Source organism: Schistocerca gregaria, chromosome 5, assembly GCF_023897955.1.
Source record: "Schistocerca gregaria isolate iqSchGreg1 chromosome 5, iqSchGreg1.2, whole genome shotgun sequence".
In the NCBI taxonomy this organism is placed as follows: domain Eukaryota; kingdom Metazoa; phylum Arthropoda; class Insecta; order Orthoptera; family Acrididae; genus Schistocerca; species Schistocerca gregaria.
The window spans coordinates 614974799-614993949 of record NC_064924.1 but is presented as its reverse complement, the minus strand read 5'-3'; the positions used below and the strand labels follow the sequence as shown (position 1 = coordinate 614993949).

General features: G+C 41.3%; 1 protein-coding gene across 4 annotated transcripts in view; it reads left to right on the top strand.

Annotated features, from left to right (window-relative positions):
• Positions 1 to 19151, top strand: part of LOC126272138 (lachesin-like) — a 1905511-nt gene that overhangs the window by 1376552 nt on the left and 509808 nt on the right. For all 4 annotated transcript variants that reach the window (XM_049974749.1, XM_049974748.1, XM_049974747.1 and 1 more), the window contains exon 3: positions 15049 to 15256. In XM_049974749.1, the coding sequence (XP_049830706.1) occupies positions 15049 to 15256 (208 nt within the window). The remainder of the gene's footprint in view (positions 1 to 15048; positions 15257 to 19151) is intronic.

The following is a 19151-nucleotide window of genomic DNA, read 5'->3' as shown; positions in this document are numbered from 1 at the left end:
CATCAGACCATCAATCACAATCGTAGAATTAATGAAGTACTTAGTTAACCCATTTGGGCAGAACTCACTGTAGAGCCAGTTTATTCTGCTTATTTCTATTCACTAACGGTTTATGCAGTCAATTTCCGGTGAACCTCAACTCACGGGAATAGTATTTTCAGAATGCAGAAGCTTAGTTCAAGAGTGATAATGATTATTCTAGAACATACTGTGGAGACCTCTTCGTAATGGGCGTATGCGTACACTAATGTCCTTTGTAATTAGAAATTTCATTCTTTTGCCAAAAATCTGAAAAGCATTGATATAGCAGGATCAAGAACAAACTTTACAAAGACTTCAGCGGATGAACATTAGTAGAGACTAAAGTCAGATAAGTGGGTAGAAATGTACACGACCACCTATTAGAGAAAATTAAAAGCCACATACAGGGTGATTCCGTGCTGATGTTACAAACTGTCATCGATGATGGAGACGGGTAAATGTATCAGTCTAAGGTAAGGAATCCTGGTTCGGAAACGGCAGAGTCGAAAGTTATAACCGAAACTCCTTCCGATACCTCTGACAGTGGAATACATTTACCGGTAGTGTTGTTGCTGTTGTGCCAACATTGTAGGGTATGCAACTTTCAGAAGTGGTATTATGGTTCACAACACGAAGAAAAGATCTAGTAAACGTGGGGTCTGAAATGCATACCAGAAGAAGCTATGAGCATGTGTTCATTTTGGTTGCTGTGAAACATACCTTTTCTACTGAGCAAGTGTCAATAGCTGTTCAGATATGCATTTTACAGCTTATATTTCAAAAATGTTCAAATGTGTGTGAAATGTTATGGGACTTAACTGCTAAGGTCTTTAATCCATAAGCTTACACACTACTTAACCTAAATTATCCTAAGGCCAAACACACACAGCCATGCTCGAGGAAGGACTCGAACCTCCGCCGGGATCAGCCGCACAGCTCCTGACTGCAACGCCCAAGACCGCTCGGCTAATCCCGCGTGGGTGCTTATATTTATTCGACATTTTGTTCTTATTGTGGTCCATTACTACATCTTCCAAAACATGGAAACTAGAGAGCTTACAGTAGATAAGAATTTTTTCACAGTATCAAGGACGGGGAAGTGTTCATAGCTCTTAACATATGCGTTTTAGAGTCCATGTAATAAGCATTTCTCTTTCCTTTGGTCCATACTGCTAACTCTGAAAGTAGCCTGCCCTCCGATCTTAGAAACGATAGTACTGATATACGTATTCCACTGATAGAGGTATCAGAACGATTTTTGCTTGTAACTTTCGACTCGGTTATTTCCGGACCAGGTTCCATTACCCCATATTTATAGATTTATGCTTTTCCGTCATCTATAAAAGTTTGTAAAACCATCTCGGACTCATTTCAGTGTATCGACCTGAAAGAAAATTTACATCTCTGACTTTTATAGGCATCCCTGATTTCAGTCTCCGAGCGATTCATTGAATACGGATAATGTAATGTAAAGATACCATAAAGCATTTAGCGTGGAGCGACTAAAGGTAAGACTAGCTGCTCACGGCTCTGTTTCGTGCATTGCCTCGATGGATTTCCCTGTGTGTCATCTATGGGAGAGTTCTCTAACTCTGCGATACAAACATTGAGTTAGAGATAGAGAGAGAGAGAGAGCCAGAAAATATTAGGAATCTACGAAGATTTTTTGAAGCTCTCGGCAGTATTATTATTGTGTCGACTGTCTTCCTTCGTCAAAAACAAAAATGATGCCAAAGTCTTATAAAAGAAGAAGTTAAAGTAAGTCAAAAGGGAGTGCCCCTTAGTATTTTATTGTAATAGCGACGTTGTTTACATATTTCTTTTCATTCCAGTGAACTGTAGCGTCTAAGATCGATTTCATGGAAAATGGCTTTTACACACTTAGAACCATATACAATAAAAGAACATTCATGCCTTAGTTGATAAAATTTATAAGAGCTCATAATGAAAAGCGTGAGAAACATTTCATTAATAAAAGAAAACAATGGAAACTCCAGGCAGGAATATTAACACTGCAGGAAAAGACAGAGTGGAACTTACTATAAAGAAGATGCATTAAGTTGCAGACACGCACAATTAAAATACACTTACATAAGGCTTTCAGCGTCAGCCTTCATGCCCTCCCGAGATTCTGGAGTTGGCGGTCATGTATGCATGAGGTGCGCTTGCTTGTATATGTGAATAATGTGTGTCCATCCGCTTACTGGATGCAGGCTGTGTCTTCTTTACGGCAAGCAGCAGTCTGTCTTTTCCTACACTGTTCATTAATAAAAGACTCATATTTGATACATACTTTGTGTTAAGAATAGCAGTATGTGACGAAGTGCAGTGGATCGGTCATTGTAGCTGGTCGAACGAACAGCGAAAATTGCAATAGGTTGCCTGCAGTTAGTACGTCTTCGTTCTCAAGAGATTGTACACATCAGCGCAAAATGTTTTCTCTGCATCCTAAGTGCGTCACACCGCTTTTATTGGCATCGGGACCGTGCGAACAAAACCAAAGGAACAATTTATATTTGAGGTCTCATTTGAGGGGCTAACAAATGCTCGACGCGAGATCAAGAGCACGGAAGCACGGCCGCCGTGGGGGACAGAATTCTGCCGAGCAACACTCGCACCCGCTCACTCAGTATGCAAAGGAACAAAGACGCGAGGCGACGTTCCGTTTCGGAAATTTGTTGGAATAGCGTCACAATGGGCTCGTGAATATTTGACGCTCCCAGGAGCTGCGGGAGGCCCGACACAATACAGTCAGAAGTCGGTCGCGGCGCGGCAGCAAATACGAGAGCCAGGAACTGGTGGTGGCAGCGGGGGCGGCAGCTGGGAGCGGCGACTGCCAATGCGGCTCCCAGCCGCCTCCAGGGCGCCCCCGGCGACGGCCGCACGCGGCACCGCAGCGCTCGCCGGGTTGTGTCCTACGCCTGCTGGGGCTCTTCCTCCACTGTGCAGGGACGGCGTCACACTCCTCCCTCTTGCTCTTGGCCTTATTCCGTGCCTCCAGGCGGTCGACATGTTAATGTTAGTGGTAGAGGGTGGCTAGATGATTTTCCTGTCGCCACCATTGCACTCTCCTTCTCACCCCTCGTGAAGGAGTTTGTGTGTCGCACCTGTCTCTGTGGTATAGACTTGAGATCGCGGTGCCACATCACGGTCTGCAACGCGCATCGATACCAGCCACATCAGCGATGTCTAACTCCAATCCGCAATGACTAATGGGGAAGGCTGTAGAGGATAGTCCTCTTTTCTCTCAGCCCCAAAGCGCCGTCGCACAGAGATTGATATAGAGCTCGCCACGGACTCGCTCAGCGCGAATTCGTAACCTCCAATAAAGGAGTCAGCATCATCTTGTTAGGACACCAGTGCTATTCAAAGCCAAGATGTTCTGCACTTTTGTAAATTATGAACTTGAACTTCAAGAGATGAGTTCGTAATTGAGTGCGTCAAGCGAAGGTTTACTGTTCAAAAACAGCTGTAAATATTCTACAAATTCCTGTGGCAATGGATTGTATAAAGTATAGTAAATGTTTTCACCATTCTTGTAATAAAGCGAACTAACGTTCCATATGTTGTAGTTCCGATCAGCCATCTCCCAGAGCGATCAAAAAACTCACACTCATGACTACGATGGTAGTTTCGTCAGGCCACAATACTCTGTCTGTATTGTTATCCTACGTGAAACTGTGCGAATGTTTCGTAAGTGTTTACAGATCGTTTAACTGAGGCAGGACATGGGTACCTGTGCCCAGTATTCGCCTATTCGGAATTGGGAAACCACCTAAAACCCGCATTCAGGCTGGCCTGCATTCCGCTTCTCGTCGTTAATCGGAGCTGGAACGCTTTCCGAATACCTGAAGCGGGGTGTCAACGCGCGCGGTTATCGAGGGTGGTCTGCAGGTGTGAAATCACACTGCAAAGACAAGAACAGGTAAATAAACAGAAATTTAAAATAATGTGCCATGAGATATGTGAGGGAGGGAATATGTGAGTCTATGTTATCAAAAAAGCAGCCATTCTGGAAGCACTACTAATTTTCAAACGGAAATAGAGTAATGCACACATCAGACAGGTATATAATTACACGACATAAGAAAAATTGTGTATTTCATTAGAGCACAGATCTGTAGGTCTCAGGTTACATCGAATTTTGTCCAGCACAAGGTAAGAGCTGGTTACAAGACGTTCTTAACTTGATCCAACACGTCGGAATGTTCTTGCCCTATTCCGCATAGATTTTAACCGACATTAGTACCGCAGTGCGAGTACAAGCGTCAACATTTCGCTCGCTGAGGTGTTGCTGCAGGGCCGAGTACTGCTTTCACGTTTGCCAAACGATGCTCAAACGTCGACTGGTATTGATTCATCTAAAGCCGTTTCCAGTCGACCAGCTTTCGGTTTGCCGGAGAAACAGTCAGTTTCCGTGAATTTTAGGAGACGTTCCCCACCGCACTGTGCCTAATGAGTGATCTGCCTAGGTGGCTTTCGTCGAAATACTGTGCTATAGCAAGGTTGCCCCTCTCTCGTGATGTAAAGCGATGCCAATGCGTTCAGCTTGAGGTAAGCTATGCTCAAATGAAGGGCACCGTTGTTTCCCCTCTTCTAATTCTCTGCCTGTATTATATGTCACAAGACACAGGGTCTGTTTGAAAATTTAGTTGTGTCCAAGTGGCGGCTCCCAAAATGGCAACCATGTTGGAAACGTGGAGACATCGGTTTACCCTTTCTTCTGTTTCATATTATTTGACTTTAAATTTAAGATTGCAGACATTTTTTGCTTAAAGATTGGTGGTCTACACTTATGGAACACGTAGTACTTTCTTAAGTCGAATGTTGGAGATTGAGTGTACCCAATGTATACATCGTGTATTTGTTATTTATCGCCGCGTCACTGTACACGATGCTTCTCGATAAATAGTTGATGCGTAGTAATTAACTTGTGAATGACAATGAATAATTCTAAACTAACAACGGTTTATCGAAATTGAACTGATACTTTTATTACGAGTACCAACAGTTTGCAGGCCTGCCCTACCCACCCGCTAATATAAAAAAGCTGCTTTAGAGAATTTACCTCACACAAATCACAAAATGATAGAAACACAACTACAACGCTGATAGAAAGGGACAAGTTGAAAGTTTTGAACAGTCAGCGTAGAAATTAAATTCACAGTCACAGTGGCATAATTGTTGTTTGTAGTAATTAGAAGCACTTTGCATCACATTAACACAATGTAAAAGATAACTTACTACTTATATTGTACTTGAAAGAATGTTAAATCTTGTAAAATAGAAAAAATGTTTTATAATTGAGATGACTTCTATTGACAGTAAATAGTAACTTTCATAAGTTATATTAGTAATACAAAATTTACCTTTTGTAGTTTCTGTAGTGAAGTTCTGGAAGAAGTCATTCAGCGGTAAATATATTGTTTGTTTGCTGGTATACCAGCTAGCTTTTAAAGAGCAGGGTAAAACTTTGCTCAGAAAAATATTTTTTCTTATTAGTGTCCAGAAGTGGGGTCGAATAACATTGAAATATAGTTCATATGAGACGCTGGAAATCTAACTAATAAATAATTTTGTGAAAATCATCCTGCTTTTATTTTACAATATGTCAGATTACTATTTAGAAAAATTGTTTCGTACATTTACAAGTTTCATGCCAGACATCTTCTGCAAAGAAAACACAATAGAATTTGCCAACTTAAGGCGAAAATTAGTTAAATTTAACAATGTTTAGTGGTGTTTAGAAATTAGAATTTTCATCAGCAGAGGAAATCATCGTGGAATATAATGATATCGGAGTAATTGCGATGCATGATATGCCGTAAGACACAAGGAATAATTAGAATATAATGAAACAGAACTCACTAGAACTAAAATGTCTGACAAGATAGAATCTGATAGTTCGAGATGTTAAAAGAAAGGCGCTAGGACAATAGAGAGCGCAAAATCGGTCACGCATCGTAATTTATAGTAGTAACAGAGATGTTAATGCCGCGCCAATCACAGTAAGCTTGGCATTAACACTCAGACAATCAGCGTTACATGATCGCTGCAGTTAACACAAAATATATCTTTCCTTAGACACAAATAATTAATAATTTCTACCGGGTCACGGAGGGTGCTATTTCACAAACGAACTGTTAGAAATAGGTTCCTTCAAGTACAGCTCCGAGACAGACACCCTGTAGCGTGAATTCCACTGACCAAAAACCAGCAACATTTTCCTCTTCAGTGGTGTCATGCAAGACTTCATTGGAGGGCAGGGTGCATGTTGTGTTTTCTGATGAAAGCTGGTTCTATCTCGGTGCCGGCAATGGTTAGGAAGAGGCCAGCTGAGGGCCTGCCACCAACCCGTCTGCTTGCTAGACACACTGGACCTACACCTGGAGCTATGGTGTGTGGCGTGATTACGTATGACAACACGAGCACTCTCGTACTTATCCCACACAGCCTCACTGCAAATCTGTAGGTCAATCTGATCATTCCAGTAGTTGCGTTGTTATTCATGATGAGCATACCAAGCCGTGTTTTCCAACAGAATAACGCTCGCCCACATATCGCTAATGTAACCCAACATGCTCTACAGAGTATCGACATGTTGCCTTGGTCTACTCGATGACCACACCTGTCCCCAATAGTACACAGGTGGCACATCATCGGACAACTCTATCTACATCCACAAACAGCATTAACCATCCCTGTATTGACTGAGCAAGCGAAACAGACATGGACCTCCATCACACAAACTGTCGTCCCGCATTTCTAAAGCATAATGCATGTAGGTTTGCACGGTTGCGTTCAGCGTTCTGGAGGTAACACTGGTTATTAATGCACAAGCATTTCACATTTGGATTGCCTTATCTTGCGCTTCCATTAACCTGTGATCTCGCAGCGTTAATCACTTAAATATATTACCTACACGTAGATATTTCCGAAACTTTATTAGCCTACTGTAATTATTTTTGACGTTGCGGTTTTGTTTTCCTTCAGCGTATATCCGTAGGTAGTAGACTGAAACAGTGATACATGATGGCTGAAGCCGGTTGTGGTGGCCGAGCGGTTGTAGGCGCTTTAGTACGGAAACACGCGACCTCTGCGGTCGCAGGTTCGAATCCTGCCTCGCGCATGGATGTGTGTGATATCCTTAGGTTGGTTAGGTTTAAGTAGTTCTAAGTCTAGGGGACTGATGACATCAGATGTTAAGTCCCACAGGGCTTAGAGCCATTTGAACCATTTGATGGCTGAAATTCCTGAGAAGGCGACAAAAGTACGACGTAATAAAAAACATCGTTTATATTTTCTATATTATTGGCTGAGAGCATAAATGAGCACATAAATGACACAAATTAAGCCCGTAATTACCATGGTGTGAATTACAGCAAAGTGTATAAGAAGATAAATATAATAAATGCAGACGTAACTAATGATAAACACAGGGGAATACAATTTCAGTTGAAATAACTATCAACAACATGTATCTTAGCTGGCGCTAGGTTTAAGGTAGGGTTTCGTACCGACCTGTACATGGCTGATGTAAGCCTTTTGTGCTTCGACCACAACATCAGTTACTAACATATCTACAAAATCCAGTTGTTTACATTGTATGAGGACAGAGATACGTTGAGGGAAGTCTATATTTAAATTTAAATTCTAATTAACAATTAATAGTTGCCAATGTATGATAATGACAGACATGTACGTGTAAGTAAGTCAAATATAAACAAGCATCGTACAAATTTTGTAAACTATTTACTCTATCAGGCACCATTTTTGTCAAGGAGGATCCGAGAATTTAGATCTGTGACTGCATTGAAGTGCTTACTACAATTAATGTACCGACGGAAAAATTTTTCCGTATATTTCTAACGCGTTTTTACACTGTCCGGCGACGCTTTTCGATTACTCCCCTTGTCACTGTTGGCCCACAACGCCACGCAGTGATCAGATCTCAGCACCTGTCATTATTCCTGACTGGTACGAGTGCAAAAAAGCTTCCACCTCTAGAAGCTATGTCGATTCCATAATTTAGTCCAACATGTAGGCTAGAAAACTTTTGCTGAATGTATAATGAATGAAAAATAAGTGAAACTAAGTCGGACAGAATTTTCCACATAATTACAACTGTCTCTACTGACATGCCGTTTAATAAACGAAGGTCCGTTCGATGAGGTTCTTGTGAGTCACCGATGCCAACAACTGATTCATCCACGTGCCAGTTATCACTGTCTAAAGGACAATAAGTATAAAAATTTTACAAATGACGTGTTACGGGACTGAACGATAAGTAAAATCTCCGTATAGCTTAACGCTGAACAGATCGCACCACTGGCGTGTAGACGGTTGCGACATACTGCGTGCTTGCCTGAGGCAGGTGCAGTCAGCTGCAAGGTGCTTTAGTGACAAGTTGCGTAGGTGATCTGTTTAAGCAGCGTTGCAGCACCGAATTTCTAGCAGACGAAGACGTTGCCCCAGGTGAAATTTAACGCAGAATTAGGACTTGTGCCATTGTTAGCAGAGAGAAGAGTTAGGTGAATGGATGTAAACTTGGCAAACTTGGGACAATAGAATTGTGTGGTAATTAAAAATGGTATTGTTCTCTGTTAACAACCACTGCATTCTGCAAGAAAGACTCTAGATCGTTCTTCACGCACCTGCACTCGGTATACGTACGAAATAAGCCTTATTGTGAATGTGATGGACTAACATTTCCTTTTCTTGTATGCAGCGCACAAACTTATTTCTTATAACTGTGAATCAGATTGTGACCGAATTTTCTTTGGTTATTTATTTATTGTTTCTTTTTACTTAATTTATACCATCTATGTTACATGACATATGTTGACTTGCGTATAAAATGCTGCACATATTTTGTATTGTATAAGCACTATCCCGAGAGGGATTGGCATATATTTTTATTAAAGAATTTGGCCAATTATAGATCGCTTAGAACCTAAGACAAAGGCACAATATGCTTTTCTTTTTATCTTCCCAGAACTTCTTCATACGATGGCTGATGACCTACCTCTACTCATTAGACATCACCCTCCTTGGTTGCGAATTTCGTTATTGGACAGGACATTTTTCAGTATTGATAAGTAACCTGAAACTTTCTCTGTTATGTATGGTGTTTTCTGCTACGTTAAGTTTTTTTCTTTTCTCCCGTGGTGTTTTACAATTTGGAAATAAAGTTAAAAATTTTCTTCGTTAGTCTATTATCATTCATTCTGTACATATCACCTTAAAATTTTAAGCTCCTATTTCTTATTGTGTCTGTGATTGTTTCTATGTTTCTAAATAGATCTTCATTTCTCCTCTTCGTCCAGTTGTTATCTTTTGTTCCTTTGTGGCCCTAAAATTTTTCTTTCTTTCTTTTCCAGTTCTCCTTGTTCACCTCTTTTACTTAGCGTTAAAGCATTCGGATCAGTAAAGTGTTTCCGGTTTAATTACTGCCGCGTAGTGTTCAATTTTTGCCTGGAATGATATTGATCTGTTAATGATCGATTTTGTGTGAGTTTGTATGTTAATTTCATTTTCTTCGATCTTTCCTTAGTGACGCGCGTGGTAGCGAATAGTGTCCTGTAGCAAGCTTCGTGCTTATGTCAACAATGTGTAGCAGAAACCCACTCCGTCGGAGGTTCGCGAGTCCTCCCTCGCGCATGAGTGTGTGTGTTGTCCTTAGGTCCTTAGCGTGCGTTAGCTTAAGTTAGATTAAGTTGTGCGTAAGCCTAGCAGTTTGGTACCACTGGAACTTCCCACCATCACCACAAAATTTTCCTCAGATCTTCCTTTTTCCTTGTCCTAGATGGATTCTTTCGATGTTTTTCTCTTGTAGTTCTTTAGCCCACTCTATCGTGACCTTGTCTAAGACCAGAATGAAGAGAATCGATGAGAGCCCATCACCCTGCCGAACACCTGTGAATGGGTTAAGAAACTTCCCCTAGAAATTCAATTTTTGAAGTTGTGTGTGTGGGTGTCTGTTCGACTAATTATAGAACAGTTTTCAAGTTAAAAATTTGCTCTGGGCACGATATATTTTTTTCTGAACTCGGTTGTGTGTTCTGCTTGATCTTGTATCTTATTCTGTAGAGCTTTGGACATAATTTTGTAAGTGACTGGAAGTAGAATATGTCTTGGTAATTGTTGGTGTGTGTCCTGCCACCTTTCTTATGTAGCGGATGGATTATGGGTAGTTTCCAATCATCTAGTACTCTTTTTTCTCCCAGAAATTTTTAATAACCTCATAATTGGTTTCAGCTGCTCGCTTCCCTCCCAGTTTCCACATCTCAGCTAATATGCCGTCTTCACATGGCACTCTGTTGTTTTTCGTGAGGCCAATGTATTGTTGAATTTGATGTAGTGATTGTGGTTATGAAGGTGGGATTTTGCTATTGAGGTTTCTGGAAACTAGTCGTGTTGGTTCCTGGCAGTTAGGAAGATTATTGAAGTACTTTTCTATTAACTCACAGTTGTCATTGTCGCTCCTAATCAGGTTGCCTGTTGAATCTTTGAAGTGTAGACTCATCGGCTTGTATCTTCGTAGAAGTCCCTAGTGTTATCCTGTCTGAAATCTGTATCTATTTCCTCCAATCGTTCTTTGTCATATTTTCGTTTCTCTGTTCGCATAATTTTTGGTATCTGTTTCCTGATCTCAGAGAATGTGTTCGAAATTCTTTTCTTTTTGCAGGAGTTCCATTTTTTCCAAACAATTACATTATGGTCTATCGCTTCGTTACATATATCACCTACGTTTCCTTCTTCTTCGTGTCTGTTCTAGTTCTTTCATCGTTTCTATCATTGCTTCTCTTATTTTATCTCAGTTTTTCAACTTCTTTACTGAACGAATTCGTTCCTGTCTCTGACGGACATTTTGTGTCAGTGCGATGGACCTTTCCAATTTTGGGGTTTGATCTTTTGGTTTAAATTTGGCTTTGATTTCTGTTAAAAATGGTCCAAACCTGTGCCTAGTCCTCTTATGACTACTACGTTCATGATTTCTCTATGCTTTTGTTTGGTTATTGCCACATCATCCAGCTGATATGAGCCTCAATGTGTATTCGGAGAATACCAGGTGTTCTTTCTCCTTGGTAATTCCCTGGAAAAGGTTGACATTAACCTATACCCTTCACATATCACTTACCTCACTAAAAATCTTTGTTACTCGAACTACTTCAATACAGAGAGCGCCACTACTGCCAGGCACTAACTACTGATAGGCATAGTTAGCAAGTGAAATATTTTGATAGAGAACAAACAATGTATTTCCTTACAAGTGTTCAAAAGTCATAATGTATATATAGCACTTCATGACATCCAGTCTTACAAATTTCAAAACTCCCCCATTTCTCTCCCCACATCCACCACTGCTCGCGGCTCACCTCCAACTGCGCAACGCTACGCGCTGCTAACAGCCAACTGCCCAACACTCCAATGGCAGACAACAATGCAAACTAGCTACAGATTGTGCACAGGACAGCCAGTGATTCGTTACCAATAACAAAACCTAAACAGCCTACTTACAGCTGACCACGTAGCCGGTTGTTGCAAGCCAGGCGCGACGTGGACTTTAGTTCTGCTTGGTGGGTTACCTCTTTCGCTAGATTCGCCGTACCGAGGTGCTTCCTTTCCGCCTTTACTACCGTTCAGGTATCGGGGAAACTGACTCGTCCGCCTTCTTTGCATCATAAGCCGTTGATCCTCTTCATCTAAACTCCCACATTGCTGACTAATTGGCCTCCTCTCTCCACTTACCAGGCGACCAGCTATCAGTATAGACTGCCCCGTACTGGTCGTCTGGATCATTGAGTACTGAGTCCCTCGCCACTGCAGACTTAGTACTTGGTATATATATAAACAAGAAAATGACATTGGAAGCTCGAAGGAGAAGGGAAATAAAAAAGGTACCTCCGCGAGATTTCCTGGACAATGAAGGTATGAAAATGAGGATCTGAACTCACATTTCATGAAGAAGGTGTATTAAAGTGGAATATAGAAAGTGCGATTATAGTTGATGAGAATTGTTGACATTCTGGAAACGATTAATATCTCAGAGGACCATTTTACTGATTTTCGAATCTCGCCTCACTATTATATATTGGGAGCTGCTGTCAAATACGGCTCAAAATCGATTCTAAGAAAATTGAAGATATTATTTCCGCCTAGATATTCTTCCATTTCTTCAGGATTTATTTGTGCTATAATGAAAAGCTTATGATCCAAGCACTTTTGTAGTCGAAGAGCGTTAATAATAATTATGATGTGCATTCACGTGAAGTCAGTAAAGACGCCCCGCCATTATAGCAAAATCGGCGAGGGCACAGACTGCAGTATCATCCGCCATTTACGTAGGTCGTTAGTTTGGAGAAAATTATTTTCATATTTATCTTTGGGCATCGAAAAGCATCGATAGCAAAAATGAACAAAGTAAACTGTGTCTCCTGCAGGCAGCAAGAACTAGTATATATTTTATACCTTTCTTCTCTTTTATAACGGAAACTGTACATGTGCCGAAAATCGTATTGCGGATATTCACATACCTATTACACGCACATGTTTCAGGCGGGAACAATAACAGCATTTGGCACGAAGTATATCATAATGAGAGCTCAAGTGAAAAGAGATGAGAAGATACGAAACGTGTTAACAACCAGACCAAATGAAATTATAATACTCCACTTTGGGTAACGTAGTGAGAGATATAGGCAATGCTCCGTTACCTCCCCCTAAAAATGTTCAAAGCTGTACCTTTAGCCAGCAATGTGACGATCACCGTGTTTTTCAACGCCCCAGCCCGATACTCATCGATCTCCTCGATTACCGAAAACCTGTTAACATTGGCGTCTACAGTCAGTGAGACTCTCTGTAGCCTGTGCCACCAAGAGCAAACAGCCAGCGATGTTCACATAGGGACTGATTCTGCTCCACGATAACGCGTCTCCATGCGTCCCTAAGGTCAGACAAAGTGCAATGACTAAGTTCAAGTATGGGTGGAGGGTCAGATGTGCATCCTCTCTACAACCCTAACATGTAGCCCTACGACGTCCCTGTGCTTTGTCAGTTTTGTTTTTTTGTTTGTTTGTTTTTTGAGGTGGAGGGGGAGGGGGGAGGTATAGTTTCGCTCGTGAAACAGCGGGGTAGTTGTGCTCTTAAGCCTCTGGTGATTACTCAGGAATAAGGACTTCATTTATACTCACAGTGTTATATCGTACCTTTCTTTCCTAACACCCCTCACTTAATAGTTCCAAACCCATCTCCGACAAAGGATCGTGAGGTTTCCCTTCGTTATCTGGTTAATGCACAAACAGTAAATCCACGTCCAATATTTCCAAGTCGTGAGCTCCTTTACCAGATTCCCACCATACTGGAAAAAGGTATTCAAACAGGGGATGAATAAGAGTAGAGAATAAAAGTTTTATATTCGTTGCTTCAGTCTGCGTATATACATTATAGATGTTTGAAGTTTGAAAAGATCTCTCGACCCACATATTTTCATAATATTATGTACATTTTACAGGTGTCGAATGTGGCTATATGCGTGAGTGGGACATGTGCGTTGTGCATGGAATTTTGCCACCGAAGTGCCATATAGCTCGTTACTAAGGAAGTACAATGCACTAAAAAAAGAATACCAATACACTTAAAGGATGTCACTAACGATTAACAACCGACATGGGAAATTCCCTTCATCAAAATAATATATCAATTTTAAAATAATTTTAAAAAAAGGTTCAATAAACGTGAGTCATAGGAAATACCAAAAACAATAACAGTAAGTGGTGAATTTGTATAAAATGCATATTTGAACCACGAACTGTTTTTATCTTAAACCAAATTCTACAGGTATAGCTACTCGACCATCTTTACGGATGATGTGTTAAAGTGATTTATGCCACCATATTGCGTTTGTCATTACTTAAAATGAGCATTGCGTCTCATGAATTTAAATATATGACACAGGACTTTAGAAGCAAACATACAAATAGGAATTATACCCAGAGCAGTGCTGAACATCAACTAACGCAATATCGCAGCTCAAACCATTTGAGCCCTTCATCCGTGAAGATGGTCCAAGAACGAAACCGGTAAAATTTGGATTTAAAATAAAATCAGCTGATGGTCGAAACGCGCATCTTATACATTACTTAACTACAGTTGGCAGTCATCTTCGAAAACTGTTTAGATGAATTGGTGGCTTGTAAGCCAAAAGAAAGCTAAATGAAAATACATAAAAAGCAGATTCAGGTGTATGGTGCATCACTCAGTGGGAAATTATAGATGGGCTCTAAATTTCGTAAGACAGTATGACTCACGTCCGTGCCTGCCTGAGTGGCCGTGCGGTTCTAGGCGCTACAGTCTGGAACCGAGCGACCGCTAAGGTCGCAGGTTCGAATCCTGCCTCGGGCATGGATGTGTGTGATGTCTTAGGTTAGTTAGGTTTAATTAGTTCTCAGTTCTAGGCGACTGATAACCTCAGAAGTTAAGTCGCATATTGCTCAGAGCTATTTGAACCATTTGAACTCTCATCCGTCCTTCATTTGGCTATAGTAAGCTCTACGATTCATGGATTTTACGGAGACTCACTCCTGAAATGAAAGGCGAGACTCTGGTTACTGAAAGAGAAGCATCTTCCGTGATGGTTTCAGGAAACTCGTGCGTCGTTGTTAAAACTGTATCCATTACTCTGGAGACTACATCGGAAAACTGGAGTGATTTGTTGAATAAGATATTCTGAGGAAAGTTTCCGTGTTTCGGTTATTAAAATACTCCTATGCAGTCACTCGAACATTATGCGGATACGTTAATTATAGTTCCAGCATTTTGTTCTCTTTTAACAGTGCGTGCTCTTGTCTACGATAGCCGAATAAATTGATATACCATAGCAAGGAAATCCGAGAGACCGTATCATTTACATTACTTCACGCTGAGAATGCATTATGTCTTGTGCTCTTGCCAGTACGAAACTGCCTGAAACTACTTCACACGCCGACTGAGACGTTTACGCGAGGTGTGTCCTTTGTGTTGACGCAGGTGGCGTGGATGCACTTCGAGCAGTCGGCGATCCTGACGGTGCACAACCACGTGATCACGAGGAACCCCCGCATCTCCGTGACGCACGACAAGCACCGTACGTGGTTCCTGCACATCAGCAACGTGCAGGAAGAGGACAAGGGCCGCTACATGTGCCAGATCAACACCGTCACCGCCAAGACGCAGTTCGGATACCTGCACGTCGTCGGTGAGTCTCCACAGCCGCAGTACTGCGCTGCCGAATCCCTACAGTAGCACGTCTTGTTTAAGGCACTATCTGCCTCTGTAGTAGTCACGGTGTCTGTTTACGGCAGGCTATGAGACGCACTAAACTGAAGACCTAGCTTATTGCTTTATTAATGGACAATATAGTTACTTTACTTTTACGAATTTGTGAACACCGGCTATTGCAGACAATTTATACGCTGAAAGTAACTGTAAAAGAAGCAAAACGTGATCCACTCACCTCTTTAAAATTTAATGCGACTATTTTTCAGCGTTATTACAGCGGAATCAACATACTGATCTGTGTTCCAAAGATGCTGATGACATAACTGTAGGTAATTAGTATTTATCGTTGTTAAAGTCACAATGGTGTATTTACTTTTGCCCGATAATTCACTACGACTAACGTAATATTTGAGCTCAGTATTTTTATTTCATTTCCCTCTTGCGCGTACAGCACCATACTAACTGAAACTTCCTGGCAAACTAAAACTGTGTGCCCGACCGAGACTCGAACTTGGGACTTTAGCCTTTCGCGGACAAGGGTTCTACCAACTGTGCTACCCAAGGACGACTCATGCCCCATCCTCACAGCCTTACTTCAGCCAGTACCTCGTCTCCTACCCTCCAAACTTTACAGAAGCTCTCCTGCGAACCTTGCAGAACTAGCACTCCTGAAAGAGGACGGGGCGTGAGTCGTGCTTGGGTAGCTCAAATGAGCTGCGTTAGCGTAATGGATAAGGTATTAGGATGCTAAGCAAAAGGTTCTGAGTTCAAACCTTGCTCGATATTAAATATTTACCCTCACGGTAGCTCAGCGTGTTCGGTCAGAGGGTTAGCTGCCATATGTAATAAAAAAACTGAGTGAATGGATCAATAACGAACTTCAACGGGCGTCAGGTGACGTCCGCCACAAACAATTGGAACGAACAAATTGAAATTTAAAAAAAAAAAAAAACAGAAAAAAAGTTGATACAGCACTGGCCCTCGAAAGGCAAAGCTGCCGAGTTCGAGTCTCGGTCCAGCACACAGTTTTAATCTGCAAGGATGTTTCATATCAGCGCACACTCCGCTACAGAGTGAAAATCTCATTCTGGAACCATACTAACTGACGATCTGCAAGCTGTTGACAATGTGATCAGTCGGAAATGCTGCACTCTGATTATCATCTTACTGAGACAAGTACCAAAATTTTGGGTTTCAGCTTTTTCCTATACGGTTCCAATACGAAAGGTGGAATACACCATAGTGACCCATCGAAACTGCTTATTGAAATATGACACATATCATACAATGCGGCAAACATTTCTATCGAATTAGCTGCTGTAGCGGTTCTTTACGATGTCATCTAGGCCAAATGCATATTTCGAATAAAAGGCTACAATTCTCAATAGAGCGAACAGTGGAAACGCCACTGGACTTTTTTGGATACCTATACGAATCAACTTATAGTATGTGAAAGCACCTGGTCCTCTCCTAGCGGCAGTATACCGTAAGGCGCTGGAGGAACGAAGCATTAATAACACTAGGAAAATCGCAGGTTACACCGCTTTTCGAAAGGAGTCATCAGACTGACGCACGAAACTACAGACCCGTATCGCTGATATTGGTCTCTTGCAGAATTTTGGAACACTTGTTGTACTAGCGTATTATGACATCTCTTTGGCAATCAACGCGGTTTCGGAACACAGCGACCGTGTGAAACACAGCTCGCCATATAATTCTTAAAGCTTTCCCGGCGAGGCGTTGTCATGTTGATAAATAGAGTTTCTGCCGGTTATTCGCGGCTTTCCTGCAGGATCTTTCAACTGCGTGACTCGTTGTCTTCTTCAGGTGCTGTCTTGTACTGATTCCAGTGCTTTCGTGTGTGTGTGTGTCGTGTGTTGTCCCAAGTGTACCCGCCTTCGGCGGTCTCTACTTGTTTTTGTGTATTTGGGAAAGGGTAGGTTTTTTATAACTTTATTTTAAAAACACTCAGAAGAAACTGAGCTCTCTCTTTGGGGTCTTTTGTTCTTCTGGAATTTTGTCCTTTCTTGTAAAAAGTCGAAATTTTAATTTTTTCATATTTTCTTTTATAGAAAATTTTAGCGCATGGTTTCTTGAAGTTCTTGTTTCGGTTGATGGTCTTGATGTTGAGGATAATTGTCTATTTGAATTATTTTGTTCTTAAGTATCCTGGAACTATTGATTTCGGTACATTGTACTTGTGCCATGGTTGCAGTACTATTGTTGCAACGGTTCTGATTTGAGCGGAATATTCTCGGCATGTGGCAATTTTTCGGAATATTTTTTGTGCGTGATCTTGGATTTTTTCTGCAATTGTCTTCTCCTGTAACTGCACGTGCATTTCTGCTACCCTCGTCGAGCGAGATACTGCGAGGGGACAGCTCAGGCATGTATTTTGAAGAATCTGTAAGTGCTTAGTGTTAGTTCGACACGTAATGCCCCATGCTTCCGCTCCGTATAATATTGCTAGCTGGATCGTACACTTGTATAATTGTAGTATCGTTTTCGTGTTCAGCTCTTTGCTTTTGAAAAACGGGATTAGCATAGTCATCATTTATTGTGCGGTTCTTTTTATTTTTGTTGTGTTGTCTTTGAATGTGAGAGATTTTTCCAAATGTATTCCCAAATATTTCGTCTTGGAGCTCCACGGTATGGGTTGATCTGCGACCTGTAATTACGTTCCTAGTCTTGGTAATTTCTTCTTCGTAAAAAATATTGCTGCTGTTTTAGTGGCGTTAAATGGTTGCAAAGTGGAACTAGCCAGGTATTTATGCCTACGTTATGCTAGGCGTTCCCTCTGTGGTCCGCGCCGCGTCGTATCTCTCTGTCTGTTGTGTGCGCCGACCAATAGCAACGGCTGTAGCGTTTCCTTCTTGCTGCAGCAGTTCCGAAGGCTGTGCGCGTACTTTGTAGTTAGTATCCGTTGACAGTATAGCTGAATTAAGTTCTGAATGGCTTCCAAGCTGTGCTAGACGTTTTATCTTCCGATTGTGGTCATTTGAGCCCTTCTGTGAGTTAGTATGTCCTGTTACCGTACTGTGTCGTGTTAGGCGTCCCGTCCGACGTTCTTGTCCCCAGGGAGCTCCTGGGAGAGTTGTGTGTCTAATTCAGTTCTCATTTAAAATAATAAAAAAAGGTTTTTTGTTCTTGCACCAGTATGATGTTTTATTTCCATTCCCAGCCGAAAAGTAGCTCGTATTTTGTTTCACTACATGGACGATGAAGGACCTAGAACCTCACAACTCCATAAAGTAATAAACGTAATGGGAGTAAAAAATGTGATGGAAGTAGTAATGCATCAATATTTTAGCTGCCACACAAGATACCGTGACGTAACATGCTACTATTTTGCGTCTCAACGACCTGTCACTAAGAATACTATTTGCATACGTGCAGTCCGCTACCCTGCAGCTGAGAGAGGCACTAAATAATTAGCAGAGCTGGTTGACAGTTGATAAAAGAGTATGCAGTTTTGACCAACAAGCCTTGGAATTTTAGTTAAAATTGCTGCTTGTGTCAAAAGATTACCTGAGTAATGGTCTTCTGTTACATTCCCTATAGATACTTTCTTTGTTCACTTGACCATATCCACTTCAATTTCTTTCCTAAACTTTTTCAGAAATTGGGTACATATTGGCTGTATCCTTCTTAGTATTATGAAAGTGTTTCATTATTTTTAACCAGCTGGTTGATTGTCTTGGCGCTCATCCTCGATGTTACTTGCAAAATTAATCCACGCTTGATCTTTAGCTTTTCTTGCAACAGTTTTTTTTTCTAGTTTATTTTTGTGTTATTGTTCTGTAACCTTTTTAATATGTCTATATTTCGACCTCCGTGTGTGCACTTAAAAATGCTGCACGTGAGTCAAATGA